A 19,830-nucleotide genomic window follows, 5' to 3' on the forward strand; every position below is an offset into this window, starting at 1 on the left:
ACACCACTGATGTCTCTGTGCTGACTCTGGGCTCTTTCTTTGGTCTTGAAGCTGGACAAACACAGGCCGTGTAGCACTGCAGGGTGCAGCCCAACACACACAGACATGAAGTGAGCAACTGCTGTTGGAAAAGTGGTGCTGATGACGAGCTCAACACAGGGATGGCACAAACCTTCAATTTGGAAAAAATGCAGTATCTTCAAAATGCAGTAAAACGAGGTATACCTGCACAGGTCAACATCAGTTACTTAGCCGAACCTTTGCCTAAAGCTCTAGGAAGGGAGGGGAGAAATCAAACTTTCTATTTCAGCTCCTTGGGAGAATGTGTAAGATCACAGTGGGTAAAATTACTGTTTCTTTTCTGTTTGCTGGAGCTCTCCCACCTCTCGCAGGCTGACCATTCTGTGTTGCAGGAGACAGACCATCTCAGAGAAAATCCAGGCTTTTTCTCCCACCTCCCGTCCTTCTTTCTTTACCATGTAATATTGTGATCATCAAATTCCAATATTCCAATATTCGGATTTCCCCACCACCACCCATTCACTCAATTCTGACTCCATCTGCCGCAGATACCATCAGACCCCACAGGTTGGTGCTCAGTCCTACAAGCCTGCCCCCCTCCTTAAGATGCCAACCACCAGTCCGGGTTGTCACCTGTGTTTCTGACCAACTGGCTACAGATGGGATGTTCTAATGATCTCCCACTTGGGTTAGATTAATTTGCTGGAGTGGCTCACAGAGCTCAGAGAAACACTTTACTTACTGGACTACTGGATGTAACTCCAGAACAGCCAGAGGGAGGAGTCGCATAGGGCGAGGTGTGTGGGCAGGGCGTGGAGCTTCCATGTGCTCTCAGATTGTGTCACTCTCCCCAATACTCCATGTGCTCACCAGCATGGAGGCTCTCTGAACCCCATCATTATGGGTTGTTATGGAGGCTTCATGACATAGGCACGATTGATTATATCAGGGGCCATTACAATTGATGAAACCTCCAGCCCCTCTCAGCTCCCAGGAGAAGGGGGACGGGGGTGGGACTGAAAGTTTCAACTCCATATTAACATGGTTGGTTCTCCTGGTAACCAGCTCCCATCCTTAGGTTCTGTCCAAGAGTCAACCTTTAACAAAACAAAACACACCTTTGTGGCTCTCATCACTTAGGAAATTTGAAGGATTTTAAGAGTTCTGTGCCAGAAATAGAAAATTAGGAAAATTAATATAATTTGTTTTGTTTTGCTTTGTTTTATTCCAAGTGTCCAGGTTTATTGAGGGCATGGGGTTCTACAGGGGAGCCCAGGTGACTGTGGGGAAGGCCTGCCATCTGGCTGGAGGGGCAGCGGCCCAGCGGGCATTGGGGGATGGGGTCCCCAAAACCTGGGTTTACTTGAAAGTGTGACTCTCCGCTCCATTGCGCCCAAAGCCTTTGGGTCTGAACATGCCGTGTAGCAGGGTGTCTGCAGTAGGGCTTGCCTTCATGCTCAGCGTGACCCCCTGCCCCAGGTCAGCATCTTTCCACATTTCTCACACCTGAGGCAAAGCTGATGCCAGCCCTTCCCCAGGGAGGTCATCCGCTCAGCAAAGTACACTCCCTTGTCACACTTGGGGCACTTGGGCATGGTGGCACCGGGTCTGGGGCGGGTGGCCGGGCAGGAGCAGACTGGAGTGTGGGACTTGGAAAGTGAATGTTTAAATTCAATTTGGGACTTCCCTGGTGGCACAGTGGTTAAGACTCTGTGCTCCCAATGCAGGTGGACCGGGTTCGATCCCTGGTCAGGGAACTAGATCCCACATGCATGCTGCAACTAAGTGTTCGCATGCCACACCTAAGGAGCTGGTGAGCTGCAACTAAGGAGCCCACCTGCCACAATTAAGACCCGGCACAACCAAATAAATAAATAATATTTAAAAAATAATAATAAATTCAACTTATAACAGCATCAGAATAAAACATTTAGGTATCAATTTAAAGAAAGCGTGCCACATATGTACACTGACATCTGTATAGTTTTTTTAGAGTTTTAGTCTCTTTGGAAAAGTATCCCTTCTGTTCATTCACACTGTTCCTGAGCTCATTATACTGCCTTTCTGAGTTTTCTTGTAGCTTGTTGAGTTTCCTCATGAGCTGTTTTGAATTCGCGATCCGTTTTATCACAATATTCCATGACTTTAAGTTTGGTTTCTGGAGAATTGTCGTTTACACTCTGTGATGTAGTGTTCCTGTGGTTCTTCATGGTGCTTGCTGTGCTGTTCCTCTGCCAGCGCTCTTTGAAGTAGGGAGCACTTTCCTACTTGATTCTAACAATTCAACAGAGGAGATTAAGTAGAGGCCTTTTCTTTTGTCTTCCAGGAGGTGGCGCTAGAGCACAGGTTTGGGTTCTCTTACTTGCGTTACCTGTTTGTGAGAGTTGGCACTTTCCACCCCCCAACCAAGGCGGTGGCCCCAGTGCCTTCTTATTGTTTCTTGTGCCTCCAGGTCTTTGGTGCCTTGTGGCCGCCAGTGCTGCTGGCATCGCTGCCTGGTGACCTGGGATAGTGGGTTCTTCCCTCGTGTCCGGGATGCCCTGAATCACAGGGGAATGGGGGGTTGGGGGGAGCTGGGGTGGTACAGGCATCCCTGCCATGTCCTGTGTTGTGCAGTTCTCTGGCTCTACTGCATTGAGTAGTTGGTTGGAGGGGCCATAGTTATGGGCATTTCAGTGGCAGGTGGGTTGGGGTCCCAGGACCCATTTCTCCTACTGCCTAGTTACCTGGGGCCCTGGGCACCGCTGAGGCTGGAAGGCTGGACTCCTGTGTCACCTTGCTGCTACTACTGGGTGTTCTGGGGCTTCCAGCTCAGTGGCCACAGCTGGAGAACAGGATCGCAGGCTCTGCCTCTGCTCTCCCCTCTGGGTCCCAGTCCACCCACCTTTATGTGCACGTTGTGTGGGATTCTCCAGAGCCCCAGTGTTGGGCAGAGTCACCTGTGGTGTGTTGTGGATGTTTCCTGGTTGTGGATGGAAGGGGAGAGACAAAGGCAGCTTTTCACACCTCCGTGTGGCTGATGTGTCTCCTCCAGGTCCCAGTCTTATGTCCAGAATCTGCTGATTCTGCTCAGCTGGAGGCCTGGCTCAGCTACAGCCTGTGGGGCCCTGGGGAGCCTCCCCTGACCTATGACCACAAATCCTGGGTCAACATCAGGGCCAGAAATTAGATTTGGGTTCAGGACCACAGGGCCTTTAATTTCAGGGTTTGGACGTGGCTGTAGAGAGGCCTGACAGATCCAGACAGCAGGTCCCTGTCTATTGCATCCATGAAGGGGAAGAACAGGGAGGACACTGGGACCTGTGCTCCAGCACTGGGGGGTGAGGAGGGCACCCTCAAGGCTTCAAAGGGTAGAGGGTTTGATGCCTGGACAGAAGGGTTCACCATTGGTGTCCTTGGGTACAGTGTTGGGGCGCTTGGGTTCTGTAGGTCTGGGGAGGGTGGAGGTCGTTTTCGTGTCTCAGGGAAATGTTAGGGGGATATCTGGGCCCAGACTCATGGCTGATCTCCCTGTCACCACTGTGGTCTCCAGGCTCCACTCCACATCCTGTCCTCTGCTCTCCAGGAACCACCACCATGGCCCCCAGCTGGGCAGGTCTTTTTCCAAAGATCTGTAGCCAGTCTTTGTGGCACAGTGGTCCCCACTGTCTTGCTCATAAAGGGACAATGTCCAGGTAGCCCCTGGCTGTGAGCTGAGGATGGGCTCTCCCTTCCTTGAGTCTCCCTGCCGCCCACCCGCATCACGTGTGTTGGGTGTGGAGTGGGGACTGGGGTGGGGGTATTTCCCCGGAAGAGAGGAATTCCTTTAATCACCTCTCCTCTCTCCTTTTCTTTCTCTTCCTTGTGTATTTGAGTTATACCATACCTGTAAGGACAGAAAAATACCTAATACATAAGTATACTGTGTAATTATCATCCAGGTGAAAAATAGAGCCTCTACCAGCACCCAGGCCAGAAGCCCCTGTGCCTCTCCCCACACAGACCCCACCCTCCCTACACACGTGTCCACTAAGCTGACCCGCTCCTGCCCTTCTCCTCTCTGGTTCTTCCTTCTCCACTCCTGTTGGCCTCCATCCCCTAATGTCACTCTTTCCTCCCTCTCCTCACTTCTCCAGGAGCCTCCCCATCTCCATAGGCCATTACCCTGGGGATCTCTTCCTCCTCCTCCCCATCCCCCTCCTCCCCCTCTTCTACCCCATCCTAGGGGTGGAGATTCCAGAATTGATTCCCTGGAGGAAGAGCCTGTACCCCTGTCAACAGCCAGAAGAAGCGACAAGGACTTGAGGTTCAAGGTCCCGTCCCTGGAGACTGAGGACATTCAGTATGTTTGTAGGGTCCACCCTGGACCTGGGAACCAGGTGTTATGGCCTTGATATCTGATCCTCCCTGAGGCCAAAGTTCTTGGTCATTTAATGGGGAGAAAAATGTCCATGTCAGCATGTATTCTGGGTAACAATTTAGACTTTGAACTTGACACTGGATAAACAGCCAACTTGCGTGCACAGACTGACCAGCTGCTGGGAGCCCAAGGAAACCCTGGGCAGGTCGCTGGTGATGAGGTCAAAGGGGAGCTCAGGTCTCCTGTCATCAGTCCTGTGGCCACACGGGGGCGCCACTACTCTGCTCTCTCCCATTCAGCACGGTCTGGGGAGAGGATTGGCTGTGGTCTGTCGGAGACGGCTGCCCTGGAGGCAGGACAGCAATGGGAGATGAAGATGCCTCTGAGCAGCTCTGGGTCAGACTGGGGGTGGGGCAGGGATGGAGGAGAGGAGAGCCCTGCAGCCCTGCCCTGTGTCTGAAGTTTCCATCTTTTCTCTCCACAACCCCTCTCCCCAGCTCATTGATGAAAACACCCCGGAAAACTGAAAGTCAATAATTGTTTCTCCCACTCCCTTTTCGTTTCTGGTGGATATTAATTTTTTTTCATTTTAGTGTAGTTTGAGATTTACAAAAAAATGTAGCAAAGTTAGTAGAACGTTACTGTATATCTCACACTCAGTTTCTTGTGGTAACATATATCACCATCATATATTTGTCACAGCTAATGAAGCAATATTGATACATTATTACTAAACTCTAAAATTTATTTGGATTTCATTAGTTTTTCTTTTTCCAGACCCAGGATCCTATCAAAGACACATTGTGTTAAGTCCCAATCATGTCTCCTTCAGGCTCCTCTGGCTGTGACAGTCCCTCAGATGTCCCTTGTGTGTGATGATCTTGATGTTTTTGAGTACTGCTCAGGGATATTGTAGAATGTCCCTCTATTCGAATTGGTTGACTGGGGTAAACTGTTTTGGGGAAGAAGAACATAAAGATGAAGTGACGTTCTCCACACATCAAGGGTGTATACTGTCCACTTGAGTATCATTAATAAGTTCACCTCATCACCTGGCTAAGGTACATTTCCCAGGTTTCTCCTTGTGAACTTTTATTTTTACTTCTCTGCTTTCTATACTGTAGTCTTTAGAAGGAAGTCACTATGTGCAGCCCCCACTTAAGGGGCACTCTGCCATAAACATTGGTGTGCAGGAATTTGTGCAAATGTACGTTTTCAAATGAGTTGCATGAGGACTAGAGTGCCCAGTACACTGGATGGAGAGTCTATGTGTAGCTTTATAAGCAACTGCTGACCATCATTTCTTTATTTTTCAGTTTTTGGCTGTGTTGGGTCTTCATTGCTGCAGGTGGGCTTTCTCTAGTTGTGTGAGCAGGGGCTACTCTTTGTTGCGGTGCACAGGCTTCTCATTATGGTGGCGTCTCTTGTTGTGAATTACGGGTTCTAGGAATGCAGGCTTCAGTAGTTGTGGCATGTGGACTCAGTAGTTGTAGCTCGCGGGCTCTAGAGTGCAGGCTCAGCAGTTGTGGCGCATGGGCTTAGTTGCTCTCCGGCAGGTGGGATCTTCCCAGCCAGGGCTCAAACCCACGTCCCCTGCCTTGGCAGGTGGATTCTTAACCACTGTGCCCCCAGAAGTCCCCTGACCATCATTTCTAGTGACGGTTCTGCTTCGTGTTCCTGCCCCAGTGAGTGAGGGTTTCTGTTGCTCCATATCCAGGTCAGTACTCGAAATCATCAGTGCTTGGATTCTAGCTATTCTAACAGGTGAGTGAGGATAGATCAGTGTTGTGTTTATTTGCATGTCCTAATACGTGATGTTGAGCATCTTTTCATGTGCATCTCCATTGATATACCATCTTGAAGAGGTGTCTGTTCAGACTTTCCTCCATTTTTAGATTGTTTTCATATTATTGAGTTTAAGCATTCTACGTATATTCTAAAACAAGTCCTTTATCAGATATGTGAATTTGCAGATAATTTCTCCTGGCCTGTGGCCTGAGCTCTTTTACAGACATAATAGTATTCATTAATGCATAGATATATCTTGGGGGAATGAAAATTAGAAATCACTAACTGTATTTGTTTCTGAATAGAGGACTTGGGCAAATGGGGGATGAGCTGGAGAACATGAATTATTTATTTTGTATATTCTTGAGTATCTTTTTAATTCCCTTGTGTGCAGGTAAATAATGCTTTCAAAAATTACATCAAAATTACTTACACCTGTAAAACCCGTGACACATGACCTTCAGGTCATGCATTAGGACGCACATTCTCTACTCCAGGACCTGTCATCTTTTGACTGAGCTGTTCTGCTATAGAAATTCCACTACTGGAAAAGATGGGCTGCACTGTAGGGATAATTCTGCTCCCTGCAAATAGCTGAAAATGTTATGTGAAATATAAAAACCATCTTAAAAGCATGAAAGAGGTGACAAGGTCCTAATAAATGACCACACCCAAAAAAGAAGGGTGCTGCTTGGCTTCTGCAGAGAACACGGTCCTGAGTCTAGCCCAGCAGTCAAGCTCTGTGCCCCTGGCTCTTCACTTTTCCTACCCACCTGCCTTCCTTTTTCAAAATTTAAACAAAGTATTTTAATTCTGATTATAATGTATATGTGTAATGTACAATATAGGATATAATGTATGTTCACTGTAAAACAAGTAGTAGAGTGTTGAGAGTGATAAATAACAAAGTAAAAAGAATGTAATCCTCACACTGGAGGTATATGGTTGCATTCTCTTTTGCTTTTTTATATATCCTCCTGCTGGTGCCCAAGTGCTAGAACTTTCTCTCTCTAAGTTGATGAGCACAGACCTCAGTGGCCCCCACCCTGCACTCTCCAGATGCCATTTCCCGAGTCAGGTCATTTTCACACCTCTTGAGAAGCTATTTCCCACTTCCTCCTCCTTCCTCAATCTCTTCCATTCTCTCCCCACTCCCTGTTCTTAATGATGAGCTTGTTTTTTTCACTCAGAAAATAAAAAAAGGGACTCAGGTGAGCAGTGCATCCTCCTCCCCCCGCACGCCCGCCTCTGCACCTGTATCCTCACCTTCCCACAGCGATGATGGATGGTCCCCTCCTGTCTGAGGCTGCCCCTCAGTGTGGGCGCAGGATCCAGCCCCTCCCTCCCGTGTGTGATTGGTTTCCCACTCGCAACTACTCCTTCGCTCCTGCCTACAAACATGCTGCAATTCCTCCCTTTAAAATTAAACAAAACTAAATAAATCAAAGCAGAATCCTCGCATAAACATCCACCACTCTGTGTACAGTTTCCTTCCAACTACTGCTCCATTTCTATGACTCTCCTTACAGAACTATTCCTAAGTCCAAAGTCCATTCTCTCATCTATTGGATTGTCTTTTTATTTAGCTGATGGATATATGCACATAGTTCTAGAAAGTAAAATGATTCTACAAGACTTGATGTCTACACCGATGTCCCCAATCTTCCATGTCCCCCATCACTTGAATCTCAGAGATGAGCTGTTTTAGGTCTGAAGCCCATTCTCTAATTGTTTCTTCTATGTCTCTAAAAAGCATGCCTATAACACTCCTCTGTTTTGCAGTTTTATGTATCATGTTTAGTCAATTGGTTTTTCTTTCACACACCCCTGTCTTCCCAGTATAGTTATAATTTATAATTATAAATCTATCAGTTTTGTAATTTTGATTCACTCAGTGTGCAATGTTTGCATTGTTATGATTATGGAAATGCTAGTCACAAGTGAGCATGTAGTAGACTTTTTCTTTTCTTGAATGGATATTTAAATTTCCCCTGGAATAAATAATGTCTTACTTTTGTTGTACTCATTTTGAATCATTCTAAAACTCTGTGCAGAATCTAAGTCTTCCTGAATATATTCAAGCATATTGGATATTCTACCAACTTCATCTCTTTGCATAGACTGTCCCGAAGCCCTCAGTGCTGCCACACGGGGACAGGTCCCTGCACACCTGGGACAGGGCTGACATCCTGGATCTCCTTCCCCTTATCCTGGGCAGCCCTCTGCCTCTCTCTCCTCCTGTTGCCTGGATCCCATGTTTCCCTGTTGTTGGTTTTCTCCATCAGTTCCCCCTACTTTGCCTAATAGTGTCCTGAAGAAGAGAACATGGAAAGGAAAACACTGTAACTCTGAAATGTCTTAGGCTACCCTAGGACTTATTCTCATCTTGACCAAACATAGAACTCTGCTGGAAATACTGCTATTTTTCTTCGAATTCAGAAGGCATTGTTTCGCTGTCTTCTAGCCTCTAGGTCTGTGTTTTTTGCCTCTTGAAGTTTCCAAGGCCTCTTCTTTTCCATTCTCTTTCTGCAATTTCACTGTGATGTTTCTTGATGTAGGTCTGTTTTCATCTATTGCAGTAACTATTTGAATAGGCCATTTAAGATGTAAATTTTTGTATGTAAACTCAGAAGTTTTCTTGAAAAAGAATTTTTTATTATTTCCTACTTTCCATTATTTTGAAACTTGTATTATTTACTTGCGGGAATCTCTTTATTGATAGAGGAATATTCTTATAGGTCTTCTCTCCTCCTCGCCATTACTTTTCCATTCCTACTACTTACTGAGAGTATGACTGTAATTCTTCAATTCGTCTATTGAATTATACACTATGTGACATTATTGTTAATTTCCGAGAGCTCTTTTTGGTTCTATGACTTTATGTAATTGTATAGAATTTTGTCTTTGTTTTATATGCCCTATATCTTTTATGACCTTCAGATATTATTGAAGTAGTGGTAGGGGAGCTGTCAGGGCTCTTGGCTCTCTGCTTTCATGGTATCATGAACTGTTTCCTCTCAGCACTTAGCTCACTAGTGATTTACATTTATCTTTGTCATTTCTGTCCTTCTCCCTCACAGCACAGCCTGTCTCCCATCACCAGGGTCCTAACTGTTGTTCTTCATTTTATCTCCAGTGTCTCCAGATCCCGACTCAAGGTGACCTTGAAATACACGGCCCTTAACCTCTCTGAGTCTCCCTTTCCCGTCTGGGCAAAGGAATCACATGTTTGGTGGCAAACCCTCATGGATTTGCTCTGTGGAATAAATTTGACCCACTATGTAAATCATGTGGCATCGTTGCCTGAGACATAGTAAGTTTTCCTCTATCCATAGCTGCCATCATTAGAGTGACTATCGCATTTAGATTGTTTCCATTTTTTGCTTTTATACAGCATACCTCAAGAAATATCCTTGAATAAATGTTTTTGAGAATGTGTGATTATCTTCGCCAGATAATTTTCTAAAAGGGAAATTTCTGTGTCAAAATTTAAACAAATTGATGTTATTGAGACATTTTGCATAGTGACCTTTAAAATTTTTGTACCAGTTTTCAATCCCATCAATCTTTATGACAGGATATTCTCACTAAATTCCTGTCAATACTCTCCTCATACTGTTGTCTTTGCCAAGATGATAGATTTTAATTTACTCCCATTTCTTATTCTACATATTCATATTTCTTTACATGTATTTGTTACTAATATATTTGTTGGACATTTGCATTTCTTCTTTTCTAAATTGTTTTCTAACAGTCTTTAATTATTTTTATTCTAGGATGTAGTTATTTTAAAACATTGAGTTGAGGAAGGACAAAGCAGCCCCAGACATCAGGAGCTGCTCGGACACTCACATTAGGCCTCAGTGTCATCGGAAGCTGGGCTGGTGCTCACCACGCGGCTGTGTTACCCTGCTGTTGCACATACGTCACCTCACAGAACATCCACATCAGACAAAAATACCTGAGACCATGACACAGTGAGACAAAACAAGACCACAACATCATTCTGCCCAAGCACAGACCAAACAAGGCAGGACTATTCTCCTCACAATGTACCAAACCTCTCCCCGCGCTGATAAGAGTGACCACTGCTTCTTTCTAATCACAGCTGTATCCTCACTCTAGTCTGCCCTCCCTACAGGGAAGATGCCCAGTCATAGAACTGCCCCCACTTCCTGGCAACACCCAGTCTAGAGTGAGCCCCTCCTCCCTAAACCCTCCTCAAAATCACCCAACCAAAGCCCACATCCTGTATATGTTCTATCTAACACCTCACACTAGACACCATGGTCCCAGAAGCTGTGTCATCTCCCTCGCTGCTTCCAGTATGAATCCAACTTGTTTGCCCACAGATGTGCTGCTGGTGGTCTTTGGCTGAAGAACACTGAGACATGTTACCTGTTTGTCAAAATTTTTTATATGTCTTTGCATTGGAATAGGGGCGTGTGTTTGTATCTTGCAAGTGTCTGACTGACAGAGATTTATTGGTTGTGATGGTTTTTCATCTTTGGGTCATGTAACTCTTCATTCCACAAATGTAAAAATTCATGTATATTTTCATCTAGGAGAGCGGGGCCCAAAGATGAAAGGAAACGATTGAATTGGGGTGGGGAGGGAGGGGTGTGGAGTATAGCAGGAGCAGTCAGTAAAGAAGTCTAAGGTGGTGGATTCTAAGGTAACATCTTCTACTTTATAATTTTACAATAGGTACAGTTCCTACAAGGTACTAGATATCTGTTGTGTTCAATAAATACTTTCTCTTGGGCCAGGTTAAGACTTCTGTGTCTGCTTATGTTCACCAGGTTAAGGAAAACAGCACTAAGAGCTCACTGTATTGACAATATAGACAAGGATTATCTCCAGTGATAGGCACTTCTGAACACTTATGTAAGGTGATAAACTATTGTTTGTTTAACGTCTGAACACTTTAGTTGTTAAAATACATATTAATGAAACTTTCTGGACATGCTGTACTTTAAGGATACATCTAAGACCTGCATAGACAAATCCATGGTTTCCATATGAAGATTATTTTAATATGTCAATCTATGAGTTACACAGTATCTTTTGGGGGGAACAGACTGAAAATGAAGAACATTCTAGATATGCACTGCCCAATATGTTAGGTACTAGCCACATACGGCTATTTAAATTAAAGTGCTCAGCACAATAGCCACCTTGGAGCTGCTAAATAGCCACATGTAGCTAGTGGCTACCTGACTGGACAGGACAGATATAGAACAATTCCTTCACCACAGAACGTTCTGTTGGACAGGACTGCTCTTCATGCTTTGTGGGCCTCAAGTCAGATGCATTAGACCCATGTGAGATGAAAGGGCCAATATTATTTCTCTTAGAGATGATGTCACATTTCTGTCTGGGATCTGAATACATACTAAGCTGGTGTGTAACAAAACCAAATAGGTTATGAGTGGGTGTGGTGCCTTCAGACACAAACTGTTCCCAGGTCCAAAGGGGAAACACTTGTCCCTGCACCTCCCTTTTCAGACAAGGACACTCTCTAGCACCACTTTCTAGGGGGTGAGTTCTCTCCTAGAGGAGCCTGGGCAGGGCCCTCAGCTATGACTGGGGAGGCAGGGAGTCCAGCTCAGGGAGAAGGATTCTCCGAAATGAAGAGGAGGCAAAGGCAGGGATCCGTTGGAAGACTCCCTGGTTTATCCAGAACAGCAGTTCTCAGAGTGTGCTCTGTGAAACCCTGGACGTCACTGAGACCCTTTCATGAGATCCATGAGGTGAAAACTACTTTCATAGCATCACTAAGATATTATTTGACTTTTCACTATGTTGATGTTTGCTTTGAGGTATAACTTAGCAGGAATGGAGACTACGGTAGCAAACTGCACTAGCAATTATTTTCACCACAACTTACTTGCAGAAAAAAAAGCAGGTTAAAACATCCTGGCTGACACATTAAAAATTCTTATCTTTCCTTAATAAGCCATAATGGAAAAGAATATGAAAAAGAATGTATACATGTATGTATAAAAGAATATATACATGTATGGATAACTGAATCACTTTGCTGTACAGAACATTGTAAGACTATAGCAAAAAAAGTAGAAATTCTTATCTTTCCTAAATTATCATCCATAAGTCCACATTTTAAAAGTATCTTCTATGATGACATAGTAAGTACACATCAAGCACTTCTGCTACATTCCAAAGTACTATGTCCCAAGGTAAATAATTCCTATTAGCTGAACTACCCTCTTCTTCATGGAATACAATGTTTACTTGAAAGAATGAATGACACTGGATGGTCTATAAAACTTAGTGAAACAATTTATTACCGTAAAATAATCTTACATTAGTACAAGAGACACTCAATGTGCAAAATAGGCTTATGGATTTTAATGTAACAGAATAGAAAATAGTCAATGATATGTTTTCAGGTCCACTTTGAAAATAACCTTTGAGAAACTACCACTTGTGTAGTTTTAGTTTTGTATCAAAGATGAACATCCACGATTATCTGAAAAGGTTACTAAAAATAACTATTCCTACATATGTGTGGGCCTTTTTATTTTCAAAGGCCTCAAACAAACTAACGGATCCAATGCAGAAGCAAACATGAAAATCCAGTGGTCTTCTAATGAGACAGACAAGAAAGAGACTTGGAAAAATATAAAAATGTAAAAAGCTCCACTTTTCCCACTACCATGTTATTTTGGGAAATAGTTATTTTTCATATTAAGTGCATGGGTTATTATTATTCTAAATAAATTAATAAATAAGTTAAAATTTATAATTCTACTATGGAAAATATTGATGGAAGTAACCACATAAACAAAATTATATTTGGGGTCCTCACTAATTTGTAAGATTGTATAAATATTCTGAAGAAAATATTTTGAAAATCGCTGACTACAGCCCCTGGTCCAGGACTCGGGGACACAGTGTGACAAGGAGCTCTCGATGCCGGAAGGGAGGGATCAGGGCAAAGTCCCAGGTCCCCGGGAGGGCGAGGCTCTCAGGGTCTCAGGCGGGAGGGCGGTGTCTGGGCGGGGACGCTCCGGGTTGGGGATCCCCGTCTCCCCGAGTTTCACTTTCTCTCTCACAACCTGTGCGGCGCCCTCCCGCCTGGACACTCGTGACGCGGCCCCAGTTCTCACTCCCATTGCGTGTCCGGCTCCTACAGAAGCCAATCAGCGTCCCCGCGGCTCCCGGGTATAAAGTCTCCACCGGCCCGCCCCGCCGGGACTCACTTCTCCGCAGACCCGAGGATGCGGGTCATGGCGCCGCGAACCCTCCTCCTGCTGCTCTCGGGGGCCCTGGCCCTGACCCAGACCCGGGCGGGTGAGTGCGGGGTCGGGAGGGAGCGGCCTCTGCGGGGAGGAGCGAGGGGATCGCCCGGGGGTCGGGGGGCCGGACCCCCAGGGAAGGAGCGACTCCCTCACCCCCGCCCAGACCCGCCCCTCCCCCCCGGTCCCGTCCTGTCCGCCCCTCGCTTCCCGCCCCCTCTTCTCTCCCCCGAGGTCCCGGCCCTTCCCCCACCTTTTCCGTCTCACGAGCCCCTCGCCCCCTCCCCCCTCCCCCCTCCCGGCCCCACCACCTCGGACCCGGGGCCCCGCGCCGGGAGGAGGGTCGGGCCGGCTCTCACCCCTCCCCGCCCCCAGGCTCCCACTCCCTGAGGTATTTCTACACCGTCGTGTCCCGGCCCGGCCGCGGGGAGCCCCGCTTCATCGCCGTCGGCTACGTGGACGACACGCAGTTCGTGCGGTTCGACAGCGACGCCCCGAACCCGAGGCTGGAGCCGCGGGCGCCGTGGGTGGAGCAGGAGGGGCCGGAGTATTGGGATCGGAACACGCGGATCGCCAAGGACACCGCACAGACTTACCGGGTGAACCTGAACACCGCGCTCGGCTACTACAACCAGAGCGAGGCCGGTGAGCGACGCGGGCCCGGGTCCCGGTCACGACCCCCATTCCCAGGGACGGGCCGGGGTCGCCCCGAGTCTCCGGGTCCGAGGGTCCCCCCAACATGGCGGGGCCCGCCCCGACCCGGGAGGAAACGCGGGGACTTGACCCGGTTTCATTTTCAGTCTGGGTTTAGTCACTGCGGGTGGTCGGGGCGGGGTCAGGGTCTCACACCATCCAGAGGATGTACGGCTGCGACGTGGGGCCGGACGGGCGCCTCCTCCGCGGGTACGTGCAGGACGCCTACGACGGCGCCGATTACCTCGCCCTGAACGAGGACCTGCGCTCCTGGACCGCGGCGGACACGGCGGCTCAGATCACCAAGCGCAAGTGGGAGGCGGCGGGTGTGGCGGAGCAGGACAGGAACTACCTGGAGGGCACGTGTGTGGAGTGGCTCCACAGGCACCTGGAGAACGGGAAGGACACGCTGCTGCGCGCAGGTACGAGGGGCCGCGGGGCCGCCCTGACGTCCCCTCGGGCTGGAGCTGGCTTCCCACGAGGAGAGGACACGGGGTCCCTGAGGGAACACCGCCCCGGCTTCTTGTCGGGAGAGGGAGGAGTCCGCCCAGGTTGTCACATTCTGTACGAGACAGGGACTCGCCAGGGGCCCCACGTCTCTGAAGGACAGTTAAGGAATCCAGTCTCTTTGGGGAAGAAGCAGGAAACCATCCCTGAAATAACTGCTCAGCGGCGCCCTTTGACCCCGGCCGCCATCTTGTGAAGCTTGACTTTCTCTCTCAGGCCTTTGCTCAGCCCGAGAGCATCTTAGGAGGCGGGACTCCAGCTGTTCTGAGTCAGTCACTCGCCCTCCAACAAAGTCAGGACCTTTAGTCTGTATTCTCCCCCTTGCGGTTCTGGAGCCTCCTACCCTAGTCTCTCATTCTAGAACTTTCCAAGGACTAGGGGATAGTCCCAGACCCCGGAGTCTGGGCTGGTATCTGCCTTTTGTGCTGCTTATTTTCAAAACCATTGTGCTGAATGTCTTAGGTCAGAGGGTAGAAAGGTTCAGAATAAGTTCTGGGGACCTAATGTAGAGCATGGAGACTGTAGTTAACAACACTGGATTATATACTTTAAAGTTGATCTTAATCATTCTCATTCCTCCCCCTGCCCCACACACACACAAGGTAACTGTGTGAGCTGATGAATGTGTTAATTAGCCTGGCTGTTAATTAACTTGTCAATGTACATGTATATCAAAACAACATGTAGTTCACTTTAAATATATACAAGTTTTTGTTAATTAAACATGAATAAAGGTGGGGCAGAAAAAAAACATTGTCCTGCCCATTCTCAGGATGGTCACATGATGCTGCCTCAGTGGCCCATGGAGGGAACACAGAGTGTGCATTTTCTGATTCTTCCTCCTCAGACCCTCCAAAGACACACGTGACCCATCACCCCATCTCTGACCGTGAGGTCACCCTGAGGTGCTGGGCCCTGGGCTTCTACCCTGAGGAGATCTCACTGACCTGGCAGCGTGATGGGGAGGACCAGACCCAGGACATGGAGCTTGTGGAGACCAGGCCTGCAGGGGACAGAAGCTTCCAGAAGTGGGCAGCCCTGGTGGTGCCTTCTGGAGAGGAGCAGAGATACAAGTGCCGTGTGCAGCACGAGGGTCTTCAGGAGCCCCTCACCCTGAAATGGGGTAAGGGGGAAGATGGGGGGTGGAGCTTTTTCTCAGATAAAGCAGCGGCCCTTCTGGATAGGTTCAGCAAAGTCAAGACTGAAACCTGAGGTCAGGGCCCCTTCCCTTTCCTCCACAGAACCCCCTCAGCCCTCTGTCCCCATCATGGGCATCATTGTTGGCCTGGTTGTCTTCGTGGTCATTGTAGCTGTGGTCACTGGAGCTGTGATCTGGAGGAAGAGGCGCTCAGGTAGGGAAGGGTGGGAGGGATCTGAACTTTCTTGTCTCACTGTGGGGTTTCAAGCCCAGTTAGACGTTTGCTGCCTCATTACTGGAAAATTCCCTCCACACACATGTGGAGTCTGGGCTGATGCTAACACTTACTCTTTTGTAAAGTACTTATTAAAAAAACAAACAAACAAAAAAATGACAAATTTTTTTACCTGGATCATTCTGGTTGGGGACCAAATTCCCAGCAGTCAGAGGTGAGCGAGGAAGGTCCTTGCTGAGGACAGCCCTCCAGGAGGTCCGTTGGTCCAGTCACTGCACATCTCGTTTCCTGATCCTGTCCTAGATTTTTTGATCACACTTCCCGAAATTACTTGGGGGTCCACAACTATGGGGTTCCTCTAGGATCTCATGACTCAGTCTTCTCCATGGCCTCTCAGGTGATGTTTTTTTCTTGCAGGTGAAAAAGGAGGGAGCTATGCTCAGGCTGCAAGTAAGTGAGGAGGGGATGTGATTCCTGAGACCCTTGTGAGGCTGCAGACAGGAGGCCGTGGGGGGCGCACCCTTCTCAACGTTCCTTCTCTGGTTTCTCTCCTGTGAGTCTGATCACGTCCTGGTTTTGTTCTCCCCCAGGCAGTGACAGTGCCCAGGGCTCTGATGTGTCTCTCACGGATCCTAAAGGTGAGACCCTGGAGGGCCTAGGTTGGGAGACTAGTTGGTGCAGAAGGGACACACTGGGTGTTGGGGATCTTTGAGTGGGACATTTGAGCACGTTGGGGGGCTGTTGAGAATGTCAGCACTTCCATGACTGACCTGAATGTGTTCGTGATGATTTCTTCCACAGTGTGAGACAGCTGCCTGTGGGGACTGAGTGATGCTCGGTCCCACTTTGTGACTTCAGATCCCCTGACTCCTCTTTCTGCAGTGGCATCTGAATGTGTATGTGTTCCTATCAGCATAGTGTGAGGAGGTGGGGAGACTGGCCCAGCCCTGCCCACCCTGACCTGTGTGCTCTTCCCTGATCCACTTTCCTGTTCCAGCAGAGGCGGGACTGGGCCACCTCTATCCCTGTGTTTATTCGTGTTGCACTGATTAATACTCTTTCCTACTGAAAATAAAATTTAATATGAATTGGTTTTTTCTGATTCGTGCCATGAGGGATTGATGGGATAATAAAGGTGAGGATTCCTAAAGTTTGAGAGAGGAAATAAATGGAAACAGTGAGAACCTTCCAGAAGCCATCTGTTTGTTGTGCTGAGTCAGTTACAGGAAGGACAGGAGAATGCTGTGAGGAGCTGAAGGTGGACAAGGCCTGTGCCCACTCAGTGGGCTTTGACATGGTCATTGCTCTGATGGGTCATCTTCTCAGCTCCTTTGTCCTTGTCCCTCAGTGGAATCTTGTGTGACCGGGACCTGTGATCACCGGAACAAAGACACCCTGAGGGTCTTGTCATGTCCCCAGCAGTGGGACAGCGAAGGCTTCCTGTAACGAGGTCATCCTAGGCTCAGGCCTTGATCTTACCCTCATCCCACATCTCATGCGTGTTTATATTTTGCTTCTTTAGTGTTTTGAAATTACAACTACTCTTTTCCATGTTAGAATTGTGGTCTTGTTCTGCTCTGGGTGTCCCCATCTCTGACAGCAGCAGGGGTCATTTTCTCCAGTCATTGTGCCCATAAATCCAGTGGGTTCCTGCACACAGGATTCTCAGTGGTATTAAGAGAGAAATTTTCAAACTCATAAAGTTCTTTTCCTCCTTCTAAGGCTGTTTTCTGAATTAGTCTTTCCATCTTTTGCTCACCTTTCTTAAGGAACCAGATTCTGGGATTAGCAAAGAGGAGAGACCCAATAGTTTCCCATCCTGATTTAACTCATGTTGGATTTCTATATTCTCTCATCCCACAGTCTCTCTGTGCCCTTAGATCTACTAATCTTGGTGTAGGCTCCACTTTTGGTTTCCTCAAGCTTATGAGCTGTAATAGGAAATGTAACTCACAGTTTAATTTATATGGGGAGAATAAGAGACATCACCTCCTAGGTGGATAGAACTACAGTCTGTCATACAGAGTGAAGTCAGAAAGAGAAAGACAAATATTGTATGCTAACTCATATACGGAATCTAAAAATGGTACTGATGAACTCAGTGACAAGAACAAGGACGCAGATACAGAGAATGGACTGGAGAACTCGAGGTTTGGGAGGGGGTGGGGAGTGAAGGGGAAGCTGAGACGAAGCGAGAGAGTAGCACAGACATATATATACTACCAACTGTAAAATAGATAGTGGGAAGTTGTATGACAAAGGTAGTCCAACTCAAGGATAGAAGATGCCTTGGAGGACGGGGTGGGGGGGTGGGGGGGACTCGAGGAGGGGGAGTCAAGGAAGGGAGGGAATACGGGGATATGTGTATAAAAAACGATTGAACTTGGTGTACCCCCCAAAAAAATAATGAAAAAAATAAAAATAAAAAAAAAAAGAGACATCACCTCCTTGATAATCTGTGAAACCAAGATTCATATCCTCAGAGACGATGTGGAGATACTGGAAGCCTTGTAATCTGCTGGCGGGAATATAAAACGGTGCTGCCACTTTGGAAAAGAGTCTGGCAGTTCCTCAGACTTTGAACATAGTGTTAGTATGTGGCTCAGCAATTCCATTCCTAGCTATTTATGCAGAAGAAATGAAAACATATGTCCATACTTAGGGACTTCCCTGGTGAACCAGCAGTTAAGACTCCACACTTCCACTTCAGGGGCACAGGTTCAATCCCTCATCAGAGGAGTAAGATCCTGCAAGCTATGTGGTGCAGCCGAAAGAGGAAGAGAAGAGAGATTTTCATACAAAAACTTGTACATGATATTCATAGCAGCATTATTCATACTAGCCAGAGAGTACAAACAGCTCAAATGTCTCCAGCTGATGAATGAATTTAAAAAGTAGTGTTAACCTAAGGTGGAAAATTATTTGGAAATAAAAAAGAATGGAGTACAGATGTTTAGTACAGCACAGATGAACCCTGAATACATTATGCTCCATGAAAGAAAACAAACAAAAGGTCAAATTGATTGATTCTGTTTATATGAAATGTCCACAAGCAAATATATTTAGATAGAAATTAGATTAGCGTTTGCCTAGGGCTGAGGGCAGTGTTGAAAGTAAATAGGGGCCGACTGCACAGGAATAAATGGGTGCAGGGGTGACAATGTTCTACAAATGCTTCTGAGTTTCGAAGATCTTCCAAAATTGATTGTGGCTATGGTCACGCTTGTCTGTGAATATGCTAAAACCAATTCTTTTCAATGGTTGAATTATATATGTGAATTACATCTCAATAAAGTTGTGCTAATGAAAAGTTGTGGCACACATTAAATGAAGCATTGATGCCAGAACTGCCATGCAATTGTACAGAAAGACGTGAAAAGGCTCAGAGAAGCAGGTATGCTGCTATAAAACAACACTGGAAAAAACCCCAGGTGACTATTTCCCAAAGAAAACTATTTATCAGGCAATAAGGAATGAGCAAGGGAGCAGAGTACTGACCTCACTGTGTCTGTCCTTTCTAGGCTGGGGCTGATATGGGAGATAATATTACAGCAGCAAAAGAGATAACAGGATCCCAGGAAGCCAGAGGACACGTGACAGCAAGGCAGAAAAGAGGGCTGAAGCCCCAAATTAATCATCAGTGTCAGAAAGGAAGCAAGAAATTCTGACTGCAAGGGGTTTATGGAAATCATTACTAGATCATGGTATTATTAGGGGCAAGGTAGATGGACAGCCAATAAAATGTCGTTTAATATATTTAATAGATCAAGAATGATTGAATTATAGACTGAGATTACTACCAATAGAAAGTTACCAGCCCTACCCAATCTCCAGACCTGAGCCAATT

At 46.9% G+C, this 19,830-nt stretch overlaps 1 protein-coding gene and 1 pseudogene across 2 annotated transcripts; one reads left to right on the forward strand and one right to left on the reverse strand.

Moving 5' to 3' along the window:
• Positions 1 to 1,380: 1,380 nt before the first annotated feature.
• Positions 1,381 to 1,616, reverse strand: LOC130832039 (cysteine-rich protein 1-like; annotated as a pseudogene).
• Positions 1,617 to 13,350: 11,734 nt separating this feature from the next.
• Positions 13,351 to 17,071, forward strand: LOC130832030 (BOLA class I histocompatibility antigen, alpha chain BL3-7-like). 2 transcript variants are annotated; one of them, XM_057700570.1, is made up of 8 exons: positions 13,351 to 13,465; positions 13,786 to 14,055; positions 14,250 to 14,525; positions 15,458 to 15,733; positions 15,852 to 15,962; positions 16,401 to 16,433; positions 16,574 to 16,621; positions 16,785 to 17,071. In XM_057700570.1, exons 1-8 carry the CDS (start codon positions 13,393 to 13,395, stop codon positions 16,787 to 16,789), a joined length of 1,092 nt encoding a protein of 363 aa, XP_057556553.1. In that variant the 5' UTR covers positions 13,351 to 13,392; the 3' UTR covers positions 16,790 to 17,071. The 2 variants fall into 2 exon arrangements, with proteins under 2 accessions (XP_057556553.1, XP_057556552.1); XM_057700569.1 differs by lacking the exon at positions 16,785 to 17,071 and having other exon boundaries at positions 13,370 to 13,465; positions 16,574 to 16,710.
• Positions 17,072 to 19,830: the final 2,759 nt, after the last annotated feature.

This window comes from Hippopotamus amphibius, chromosome 11 (assembly GCF_030028045.1).
Source record: "Hippopotamus amphibius kiboko isolate mHipAmp2 chromosome 11, mHipAmp2.hap2, whole genome shotgun sequence".
Lineage (NCBI taxonomy): Eukaryota > Metazoa > Chordata > Mammalia > Artiodactyla > Hippopotamidae > Hippopotamus > Hippopotamus amphibius.